At 42.8% G+C, this 12,785-nt stretch overlaps 1 protein-coding gene across 6 annotated transcripts in view; it reads right to left on the reverse strand.

The window, feature by feature from the left end:
• SASH1 (SAM and SH3 domain containing 1) overlaps positions 1-12,785 on the reverse strand; it is a 536,181-nt gene that overhangs the window by 119,687 nt on the left and 403,709 nt on the right. The window contains exon 1 of one of the 6 annotated variants that reach the window (XM_054062722.1): positions 1,412-1,706. The exons of the other annotated variants lie outside the window; for them this stretch is intronic. Coding sequence (XP_053918697.1) covers positions 1,412-1,507 — 96 coding nt within the window. The 5' untranslated portion in view covers positions 1,508-1,706. Of the gene's footprint in view, positions 1-1,411; positions 1,707-12,785 lie in introns of those variants that run through there. 6 annotated transcript variants of the gene reach the window in all.

Here is a 12,785-nt window from a genome sequence, read left to right on the forward strand (position 1 = left end):
CAGCCAGGAGAAACCTATTCAAATTATCAGTTGTGTGAGAATCAGATCTTTTTCTGCACTGAGCTCCAGCATGCTAGGCTGTTTGTTTGGCCTCCCCCAACACTCCTTCCAAAGCATCCAATAGCACTTTGCTTTTACTAAATGCAGTACTGAAACCTGCCAGAAAAGAAGACAGAAAGAGACCGTTCATAAAGTACTAACTGTGTGCTCCCTACAAACTGGCAGAACTGACTCTGCTTGCATTCTTAGATTAAAATCATTAACAGTGAAAGAGTGTCCGCAGCCGGGTTCTATTAAATTGAATGCCATGTCAATGGAGAATTTCTATGAGGAAAAGGAATGAGGCAGTTCTTTTAAATCTTACTTTGAATATTAACAATAAAGTCCACCTGGAAAAAAAAATAGCTGCATAAAATGCTAATTAAATTCTCCGTTCAATTCTACAACACTCCTGAATTAGATCTTACTGGTTCGCCATTCATTACATTCCACAGCAGTTTTCCATAAAGTATTTCTTGTAATAATCTTTAATGCCTGTTGGTTAAATGTTAACAGCAAAAATTAATACACATCAAGCCTATTCATTTGCTTTTAAAATGAATAAACAGGCACTCCACTGTTGATTACCACATTCCTGTATCACTGGAAAACTGCCAGCTCCAGTACATATATAACATTAGTGTTTGTTTTTCTGCTGAGTGGCAAGTCCTCTGCAGTAATTACCGTCTTGCACCTAAAGTAAATATTTTTCTCTTCGCTGCAAGTAGAAATAAAGACTCAACTCCTCCTGTATTTTCACTGCTGGCCATCCAGCTACGTGCCCACCAAACGCAATTCCTGGAGCCCTTGTTATTGGAGCCATCCCTTTTGTTTGTCACCGGTGAATTAACGAGGATCAGCGCCTCCTCGGCAGAAACTCCGCGGGGCCGTAACTGAGCAACTCGGTGCCAAAAAAACAAACTACGGGGAACGAAATGCTCCAAGAAGGGGCGCGCGGGAGCGCAGCAGGGCAGCCGCGGGGACCCCCCAACACGTGCGGGGAATGGAAAGGCGGCAACAAACACCACCTTTCCTTCCCCCGAGTTTAACCGAACGCGCCAGCGTGCCGGAGCAACGAGAAACAATGCGCCCATTGATCGACCCAAACAAGCGCTCCTGCGTGTGTAAACAGAGGCAGGGGCCGCTCTGCCCCGGCAAGCGGAGCCGAACCCCAGCCCGGCCGCGCTCCGTCCCGGCGCAGCTTACTCCAAAATCATCATTAGAACAGTCGTCTTGTTTTTGTCGCCCATGGAAGAAGTTTTCCTGGGATGCCGGAGCCCGCAAGCTGGGCAAACCCCGCAGCAGGTGCCGGGCGAGGGGGCAGCGCGTCCCCCCCGTCCCCCGTCCGGCTCCCCCCGGCGCCGCCACTCACCAGGATGCCCATCACGTCGTCCCAAAGCTGGGCAAACGCCTCCGAGGTGCCGCTCTCCGCCAGGGCGGCGGGGCATCCCGCCCGCTCCCCGTCCATGCCCCCGGCCCGGCCGCCGGATCCGCGCCGGCTCCGCGCCGACACCGCCCCGCCCCGCCCCGGCACCGCGGGACCGACCCGCCGCCGCTGCAAACTTTGGAACCGGGCGGGGGTGCCCACCCGCCGGCAAAGCCCCTCCTCCTTCCGCGGGGCGGCAACCCAGCGGGTACCGGCTCCTTCTCCCGCCCCGAAAGCCACCACCGCGCGGGACGGGAGCTCCTCAGGGCAGGGCTGGCTGCGCTTCCGATAGTCGGGAGTTCCGGCAGCCAATTCAACAGCGTTTTCCTAGTGGGAAACGGCGCCAGGCAAGGGAAGACGCGCCCAGGTAACTCAGATTTTAAGTGCTGAGTTTGCACCATTCTCTTGAGAAAAGGAGAGATCACCCAGCCCCTCGTAATAGGCAAAGCTCTTCCTTGGGGAGAGACTGTGGAAACATGCCTCCTGCTTCCTAGTATTAACACCCCAATGAAATTAAATATTCACTGATTACAGACAGCAGTAGGGATGCTCCTGCATCCTTCTTAGGAGACAGTGAGTGCCTGGGTGCACGCACACAAGCCTGCTTGTTGGGGAAGGTGCGTTAGATAACCATGGCCAAACTCACGGATGGACAGAGCGGGACAGGTCAGTGGGAGCTGGGCAGGAGGACAACTCGAAGACTAGCCAGACACCCCATACCTCTCTCCCAGCTTCTGCTGGGACCAGCAGCAAGGAAGTCCTTTAAGTCTTAGGGCTCATCCCTAAGCTTTGAAATGGTTAGAAGTGTCTTGAGAAGCTACTGTTTCAAGCTGTTCTTTATTGGAAGCACCTGTCTGCATGGGGGAGGGTGGGAAGGGATGTATTTAATGGATATTCAGCTGTCATGCACTGGCCAAACGTTTGAAGAGCTCATATCTTTGAGCTGTTAGTGGCTTCTCCAGCATCCTACAAGCCCTGCCTGCTGCTAGGTTAGATGTTATGTGCCCCGCATGACCCAAATGCAACCCAGGGCCTGGTCTGGCACCTGCACACCCTCTTGGGCTCCCTGTCCAGTCCTGGGATCTCCCAGTACCAGTCGCCCCCCAGCCCTGCTGCCAGCCCCTCAGCTGACAAGGCTCACATTGATTGTGTAGCACCAGTGGCCTGGAGCAACAAATGATACCATTTGCTAACAGGGCTAAAAATAGTTTCTGGAGAAGGCATAAAGCAAAAGTGGGGTGACTGCACTTCTCGTCTGCATTCCGCATTCTCAGTGATGCTCTTTTTCTGTCCTGAAAGCTACGATGGCTTATTTTGCTTTGTAGGCTAGCACTAGAGAGAAAAGCTGGTAGAAATGATTACTTTCTCAGCAACTGGTATGCAAAAGAAGGGATGAGACTTTTGTAAGCTGTGTTACTACAGCTTTTGCTGGAATAGCACATACAGAACAGAGAAAAGGAGGATGGGGACATAGGTAGAGAAACTAAAAGAGAATTATGCTGAAAAAGGCAGTGAAACCACTGATGATGTAGAAATAGGCACATTTTTATTGACCCTTTTTTAGGATGCACATGTAGGATAAACACTATGTAATTAATCATATTATTGACTAGTAATGAGAAATAATGAAAGGCCCAAACCAGGTATAAAATCTCTAATCGACCTTCAAATTGTATGCAACTATAAGCCTATGAAGTATGAGGCTAAAGGTGTGCCAACTGAAGTCTCTCGGTACTCTGACATGGCTTGCGTAACTCAAAACTGGTTTAATTAGTCACGGATAATTTGTTTAGTGACCCTCTGAAATCCATGTTGAACCACTTACAGTAGCAAAGTCAACCACCTTTGAAAACAGCTGAACAAGGCACACTGTTGCTTTCAGGAGTTAAATACCCTGGGCTGCTCTTGTGCATGCTGCCTTCTGTATGTTGTCTTTTTCAGTTTGGAAGCATACTTTTTAAAAAATCCTAATAACTCTGGAGCACGAAGTCTAAAACTCCTCATTATTCTGACAGCAGGCAGCAATAGATTAAGATTAAATTGGTGCAAGGGACAGCACTCCTACCTGCCTTGCCTCTCGCTGCTGATGGAGGTCATAGCTCCTGTGCAAGGATGACTACACTACTTACAGAAGCAGATCCTGAATATTCACACTTTTTAGCCTTGCAGTCCAGGTAACATAAACTAGACTGTAAACTGTGGTGGTCCAAGGGCTGCTTCCTGAGCCATTACATCACCTCTTTTGTGGAGGCAGCAACTTTCATCAGAGGAACATGACGCATGGCTGCAGCAGTCCTCCCCTCAACCATCTGACTTTAATTTATGTGAGATACAGAGCCTTTGATTTTAATGAAGGGAGATAAGGAAAAAAGATCTTGCAAAATTACTTGAATCAAGGAGCAGTTGCTTTAAGAAACAAACTGACGTGAGGAAATCACGACAAATCCATGGCAGTTTATGATAGCTACCGCCTTCTATAGTCTTGCAATTACAGTGTCTATTCATCTTCAGACATTCCCAAAACGCTCTTTTCTCAAGACATTCAATGACTATGACATGCAAAAATATTCCCTGTTCTCCTTCCCTGAAACCCCCTCCTTCTAGATATCACAGGGTTCCTCTATTTTAATGATGCCAATGTCCTGCAATAATAAATCCCAGGGGCATTTTGCAAAATAACAGCTGTAACAAGAATATGGAAGTTTTAGAACAAGCAGAAACTCAGGTCTTATAAGGGTTTTGAAACCTAGCTACGACTGTAGTATTTGGGTTGTGTTATAACTGCTACTACACAATTACAAATGAATTTAAATTAGAATATAGTTTTTGTTTGCATTTTTATCTGTAGTTGTCTAAACAATAACTGAGGCATCCAAAAAATATCACATTCTAGAAGCATGTTGTACTGGATCTCTGTATGCTACTGGGAAGAAATAAATTTAATCAAATTTCTGAGATATTATTAGGACACCTCACAGGAGGTTTGACCAGGTGCTTAAACGTTTGGAAATCTTCGAAAAGGGTCACTGTGCACCTACAGGGCAGAACAAGGCAGCGGGGCAGTGATTCTGATACAGTTCCTCAGTGTGTCACACCCACAGTGCACAGGCTTGAGGTTGCTTTCAGAGAAATTCCAGTGCACTCTGGATGGAAAGTCCCTCCACAGAGCAGCTATGATGCTCCACAGGGTTGTTTTCCTGCCAATCTCTACATGGGAGATGGAAATGATCAACATGTACGCGGTGAATCTCGTTTCACCCAGTTATGGCAGATGCACTGTGCACATGAGTGTATCTTCGTATCAGACCATCAGCTATATGTGGGTGTGCAGTTAATAAGAGTTTCCCACATCTACACACCAGGCAGGATTAACCAACTTGGAGAGCACTCTTCTGTATTCAAGAGAGACAGACTTTCTTGCAGAGGGATACTCTGAGCAAGATCCTGACTCCAGGTTAAGGTGGCCATAGAAAAGCTCCTCTTTCTCCTTTCTTTACTGAGGGTTTAGGGAGATTGCCTTCATCAGGCCAAAGTCTTTCTCCACGGAAAGCACAAACCTCTGAGTCAGTAAGACAAAAGATGACAATCTTTCTGTCCCAAGGTAGTGTGGATCATCTCACCACAGTGTCACACAAGAGTGACACAATGCTTTTAACGCGTTTAATCGTGAAAAATTTAAATATGCATCAAATTAAACTGGAAAAGCTGACATGCGCCATCAGAAGCAGACTATAACAACTGCTGGCAAACACATAAGAGGCATTTAATCCAAGAAAACTATACCACAAACAACTGTAAGCACTTTGATATCAAATTTAAACTACGTGGAAGAGACCAGGAGAGATCAGGTTGCCTTGGAAAGTGGATCGTACCCCACAGTGTAATGGTCAGCAGACTTCATGGGTTCCTGATAGATGACCCTCAAGGGGAATGGCTTCCAGTTCAGAGGCCTGGCAGTTAACTCTGCGTGCGTGAACAAAACACATGAGGTTTCTCAACATCACTAACAACACCCTGCCCAGTATATCAAGTCTAAATCAAAACTTCAAAGCTTCAGAGAAATAAACTAGCAAGCCATTGTATGCACAGAGGGTGCAGAGGAAAGGAGAAATAAAAATTCCAGCTAGCCCCTACAGGTGACTTGCAGAAGCCCTAAAACTCTTAACACAAGCAAATTACAATGCAACACACTACTAGCAGTGATTTTATCTCCTTTCAGCTCTCTCCCTCTTTCCCCTTGGTAGAGGTCATCAAATTGAAACATGCAGAGTTTCACGCCACAGCTTTTGAATGGAACTACAACCCTTACCAGTTGCAGGCTCCATCCCATCAACTTATCACAATCCATCTTGGACAATTTTATCTCATTGTTCTTGCTACATTTTTTTGATGGTCCTTCTATAACATCCTTTCTTTTAATTCTCACGTGTTACTTCATTTTTAAAATATTTTCCTTAAGAAATGTGTAAGTATGGTTATTATTTCTGGTAGCAGGATCCTTTGGAGTGGATTCCTTGAGTCTCTGCATCGTCTTTATCAGCCAAAGAAGCTGGCATTGCTCTTCATTGCTCTTCAGCAGAAAGCAGACATGCCAGCAGCCGCTCCAGAAACCCTCTACCATGGGGCAGGATGGGGACCCACCCGCCCAAACCATCAGCCATTCTGCCAAACAGGCTGTCGCTCTATCTTAGACTCTTATACAGGCATAAACTACAAAAGAGTGCTAGATCCATCATGTTCATTTGCACATTAAACTCCTATCTATTCCTGAAACGATCAAGTTCCAGCATCCTCTGCCAGTTAGATAACTACAGAAAATATTCCTGATTTTAAAAGCAGTACAAACAATACTTATCCCAGATGGAGTTAAGTCTGTTTAATTCTATCAGTAGTAAGCAGTTAGGAACAACAAATTGCTTTATTATGATAAAAGTCTGAACTCTCCACATTACACTTGATCCATCCTCTCCCTAGATATCAGTACCCTACTAGACTGAAAAATAAGAAGGAAGGAGACACGCATGCCTAGGAAAGTCATTCCAGTAGTCTTAATGCTTCACGCTAGCTAACACCACGCTTGGTAGACATACAAATGCTGCCAGGCTTGGCAGGCTTCAGGTAAAATACAGTGGCTGTGACTTTGTGTGACAAATCATACATGGAAAAGAAATCTAAACACAGAGAGTATCACAGTCCTTCTGGAAAGATACCTTTTGACTCATAAGGAGAAAGGAAGGATTTGTATCCTCCCTTCCTGCCCACACATATGCTCCACAAAGGCCTCTCATATCCTGTCCAGTTCCTCTTTCAGCTGCACAGCACTTGTGTTACTTAACTGGGAGGCAGCAGCACTAGATCAGCCAGTGGAGGGGATCCAGGAGCCAGAGCCTGACCTGCAAGGAGTACACATCACTGGGGACACCACAGCTGTGATCCTGCTTAGGTGCGCAGTGCACCACTCCAAAACCACCCACCAAATCAGTACTCCGTCTGCTTCCTACAACGTCAGACACTGTCTGGACAGTTTCCAAAATTTACTAAGATTCTTGCTTCTTCATGCTACTTAGTTCTGCCTGCCTTCTCCATCCAAACTCAGCACCCCTTCTTCTCTAGCTACATGGTAAAGCCACCTTTGATGCTCTATTATTTCCTGTCAACATTTAGTTAATACTCTTTTTCCAGTGGTTTTCTGCAGCACTTTTAATAAAATGTTTAATAAAACTTAATTAATTTTTCAGATAGGAGTTCAGCACCCTTTAGGCTGTCTAGGAGTAGTATCTACACTGTTGTTCACAGGAGCTTACTCAATTTCTTATATTATTTTTGTAAGTGTCTGATAGAAAGGATGCACACAAATCTTTTCTGTAAGGGACAGAGACAGAACTATTTAGCTCAGTATCCTTTGGCTGCTCTTATCCAAAATAATTTTAGATCTGGGGAAATGAAAAAGGAGAAAAGCAAGCCTCAGAACTGGGAATTGGACTTTACCCTCTCCTTTTTCCTTTCATTTCTTCGTTGAAACTCCTAGTAAATTACTAATTGAGAAGGAGTCTGATGATCTCATCCCAAAGCGCATCATAAAACCGGCTGAGAACAAGGTACAACTTAGTAGTGTGTGATAGCTGTGTATTTCAGATGCTCAGCACTGGTGTAAGTATCACACCAAGCTGGCTGGAGGAAGATGGGAGGAGCACCAAGAGAGAAAGACAGGCTCACAGTGAGCACACTGTTTTATTACTACTCACACTGTGACTAGCTCAAATTTTTAAAATAAGAATGGAAACACCTCAGGGATGGTGCTTATTGCATCTCCTTTTGAAAAGGAAAATATATTTCCTAAAAGTATTACTTTCTGGAAAAAGAAACATTTGCAAAAGGACCAATTATGAAATGCAAACGAAATCTTAAAAAAAAATAATAAAAATCACCTGCTTGCAATCAATGGAGAGATAAAAATTTACAGAGCTCCCTTTAGCAAAATAATACAGCAAAGTACACATGACACAAACATGCCAATGGTAGGGACTAGCAAGAAAACAAGAGTTGCTTAGATTCTTTTCTAGAACAGACCACTCCCACACAAAAATCACCTCCTCCACACTCCACCTAACACCCACTCCCCAATTTACCAATTAAATATTGTCCCAAAACATAACAGAACACAAATTATTTCCTCAACTGTTTCTTTAAATGTTAATGCACCACCCTGCTGAGCAAGCAGCAAACAGACCCTACCAAAGCCTGACTTGCCCTCCCACAAGGATTCAGTACTGAGCTCAGACTTCGCACTTTTTTAGTCTGTCCCCCAAGTACCACAGATGTGTTATTAGTGAAGAGGTAGTTGGGCCTACTTAATGCAGAAGCCAACCAGACAAAGAAACCTGTCTGATGATCTCAGCTAGGCACAGATGAAGATAATAGACCAGATGTGATCATTTGATGTTTGCTTGCATATCACATCAGCCTAGGGTCAATCCTCCCTAGCGCAGCCGCTTGAGAAGAAAGTACTGTCTCCAACCTCTTCTTTCAGATCAGTTTCTGCTGCAATAATTCCTGCTCCATTGCTCGAGTTTCTCCTCTTGCCTCCATGCCTGGAAACAGCTCTCAGCGGCCAGTTCCAATGAATACAGGGCACCCAGACTTCTCTCCCTTCACAGATACCCTACTTTTTCCTTTTAAGTGTTTCCTCCCCATTCCGCAGGGTGCCAGGTGCCTTCCCCATCTCACAGAGTTCTGCCCCTGGGTTAGCTGACCTGTGCACCACCCAGCAAGCCCAGACATGTACATTAAGAGATAATTTATGGAAAAACAAACAGCAATTGACTAGCAAACAGTAGGCCAGCAGTTGTGTTACATGTGGTGTTGCAATTTCTGCTCTAATGATAAGTGTTCAAAACTCACAGATGTCAGGCACCTGAAAATTACATTTAAATCTAATGGACTTTCTAAAGTAAGACTTTTGGATTGCTTCAGTTTTGGTTGTCTGAGTCATCAGGGTGCACTTAAGTCACATTTTCATACTTCTGTTGGAAAATAAAAGCCAGAATTTACATTTTCATTATAAAAAAAACAGTTGCAAATTGAGATTTTTACATCACTTGGCTCCAGGTGGCAGAGTGTTAAATAAATCATCAAGCTAATGATGAAATCAGGACTATTCACAAGACTGTGACAATGTAGTCAAGATGATAAGAATTCATTTCAGCTGTGGCTGTAAACACAGGCATAGGCTTGATTCACAGAGCCTGTGCTCTTCTGGAGAAGCCTTACTCTTCACTCACTTGCAAGCTGTACAATCCTTCAAGATTCTCTCAAATAAGAGTTTCAAATCGCCATGGAAAAATATATTAAAACCTGCTCTACGCTCACTAACAAGAGTTAATAAGAAAGTGGAGAATCATATCCCATCTATACATTCCATTTTCCCTAAATTGTTAATGACATGTTTCACTTCATAAAACTTCATTAAGTAATAAAGAAAGGAGAGAAACATCTCTCTGCATCCAAGTACACCTGAAGCTCTGGAACTGTGCACTTTTATGTCCATAAATTCATTGTAGAGGCACAAGGATCACAAGACACTTATTACTTTTTAACACTGTGAGGAGAAGTAATTCCAAAGAGCAGCTGCTTCCAGTTATGGAAACTCAGCTGGAAAGCAGAGGTGTCTGTCAAACTAATTAAAGTCAGGAAAAGCCATCTATAAGAAATGCCAGCATTTAAGCACCGTCCAACCCACTCCCAAAATGTAATTAAAAAAAAAAAAAAAAAAAAAAAAAAAAAGTCAAGCAAGAAAGACAAGTGAAAACAGGCTTAAGCATCACTGAAAACATACCTCCAAGCTATTCTCTCAATAAATATTTTGGGAAGTTTGTGAACAGAAGGATTATTGTGACTGTGGTGGTGTGAGTGGGAGGAATTTACCCTCCACAACTCAACCAACTGCATCGATGATTATACAACAGCCCTCGAGGGCAATGAGCTAACTGCATTGGCTCCATGTGGATGAAGTGTTACAAGGAAGTCATTTTGTTGAAGTATATGTAGAGTAGGCTGGTATCTCTGGTTCTCAGAAAAATGAATCTTCATTTGCAAGGACTTAATAATTAGGTAACTCTGTTTGAAGATGGCTAAATATGTGTCTTCAGTACTATGTGTATCCTGTAGCAACATATGCCTAACAAAAAGTAATTGAGATTTGGGTTTCTTAAAGTTACCGATACACTTGATCCCAGAAGTGCATCACACATTCATTTTTAATTCTGTAGGAAGATGTGATTTATGAGAATAAATTGTAACAAACAACTGTTGCTTGGCTAGATGAAGGTTAGAGGGACTGGGAAGGATGCAGTAATTATCTCAAAGCATGAAGGGTGTGTTAACACCAAGGGGAAAGTCAGATGGCTGAAGAAAGCTCAAGAGGGTGTAACTCGGGGCAATGAGATAAATATGTGTTTTTAAGCCATGAAATACTGGCTCCTAAAACAATGACATATTTTGTCTATGCAAAAGAAGCTCTGGTCATTTCAGAAGTCATCACAATTTGTCATTGAGGACAAAATATGTGAAAGTGGACTGAAAGGAATGAAAGAAATTTGCCATATTACTGAGGGGAATATAAGAAAATAGAAGCAGTAACTCTGTATCTCAAAGGCAAGCCAGGTGACCTTCTGTAGTCACTTTATATTATCTGCCATCTCCACCACTGAGGAAGCAGTGGCAGATGTTGGTGAGCCCACAAGGCTCTGGGCTAGATACGATCCATGACTTAATTTCATATAGCTTGCAGCTACCTAAATTATTTTTTGTTGTTTTTAATGGATAATTCCAAGGGGTATGCTATTGAGGCAATTGCCAAGGAAGTCTGAAAAGCCTATGTGGCTCTTAATGCATGTGGCACTTACGCATGTGATGAGATGCCAGCAAGGTATTGGGCGTCATTTAGATGATTTTCACTACTCACCATCTTTCATTTTTTTATGTAGAAATTTAAAAATTCTAGTGATAAAAATAATTACTGTATTTACCATTTATTATTATTTATTTATTATATTTGTATAGGCAAACTGCATAAGCAGACCAAGCTAAGAAAAGGCTGCATTTTCACTTGTCAAAAAGACAAATTCCTTACCTCCTAAAAGCATTCTCCAAATGATGTGATACCTTTACCTTTTTATCTCATAGCATTTTCCAGGTAACAGTATATTAACAGGCATAGACTTCACATGTAAGAAAGGAAATACAACTGTTCTCTTGCGTACTTACTTAAAGCAGCTTTCAATGTATCAAATGCAATTTAAACTTATGCCTTCTATTGCCTGCACTTGCTCAGCTATTGTTTTTGTTTGTTTGCAACCAGAAAGGAATTCAAAAGACCTAGTTATTCACAGCACCCCCAAACATGCACAGTATTATCCTAATCTCAAACAAGTTCAAATGCATCCAAAGATTTTGGCAAGGGAGAAAGTTTTAAAATATTTTAGCACCTACTATTTCCCAAAGAAGTCTATACATATATGGGCAACAAAGGTTAAATAACCTATAAATTGTTTTTATATGGATGCATGAGAAATGACTGTAACAAGCTCCACATATCAGAGATTATTCATGCCAGTGTCAAAGGGCTAAACAATATTAGAGGCTACTTAGTGTGCCTGGTGGTTTCAAATAAGCTTAACCTGTTCATATTTGTCCAAGAATGCCCAGGCTTGGCTTTAAGATAGAAGGACCTTGGCAGTAATAACGACTGCTGCCTCCTTCTCTTGTTCTCACTCCTGCACTACAGTAATTACAAATGAGGACTCATGAAGAGGAGAGTTCAAGAAGGGCAAGGAAGGGCAAGCATGGGGCTGGAAAGAGACATGGACAAGTTATATGTTTCCTTTTCCACCATATTATCCTGTAAGAGCTTAAAACAGTCAAATGGATTTGTCAAGAATTAATTGTGTAAAATCAATCTAATTTCCTTCCTTAGAGGCTAATTGGTACCGGATAAGAAGTAGGAGCAGGGGAATACATATTGAATTTAATAAGGTTTCTAACTTATTCAACACAGACAGTTGATACCATTATAAAGTGGTACGCAACTGGTTGAAATAAACACTTTCACAGATTAATTTTCAGTGGTTGGTACCAAAGTGAAAGAATATATTGAGTGGGGTTTTGCAGCGATCTGTTCTTCAATACTTTAATTAACAGCTTAGCTGGTAGAATAGAGAATACGCTCACTAAATTTACAGATGACAGAAAGCTCAGACAGCTTGAAAATAACCACTGAACATGAATCAAAAAAGTCATCTTGTTGCAGAGCAGCAAGTTTCATAGTAGGACATAGCCAATACAGCCAGTAGGATACACAACCTTATGCAAGATGTGTAGCAATCTAAATACTGCTCTCCAAGCACAAGCTGGAGTACTGTGTTGTGTTTTGACCCAGCATAGTAATTCATAGAATCACCAGGTTGGAAAGGACCCACTGGATCATCGAGTCCAACCATTCCTAACACTCCCTTAAAACTTGTCCCTAAGCACTTCATCCACCCGTTCCTTAAACGCCTCCAGGGAAGGCGACTCAACCACCCCCCTGGGCAGCCTGTTCCAGCATGCCCTAGACCTTAAAAAAGTCATGGAGTAATGGGAGAAAATATAGAAGACAGCTACAAGAATGAGATATTTATGAGCAGAGATTGAAAGGACGGGGATGCTTTATCAAAGACAAAATAAGACTGCCAGAGAATAGGATAATAACTTTCAAATATGTAAAAGCTTTAAAAAATAAAAATCTCTGTCTACTGGGGAAAAGGCAAAAATAAAAAGGCTT

Source organism: Cuculus canorus, chromosome 3 (genome assembly GCF_017976375.1).
Source record: "Cuculus canorus isolate bCucCan1 chromosome 3, bCucCan1.pri, whole genome shotgun sequence".
Taxonomy (NCBI): domain Eukaryota; kingdom Metazoa; phylum Chordata; class Aves; order Cuculiformes; family Cuculidae; genus Cuculus; species Cuculus canorus.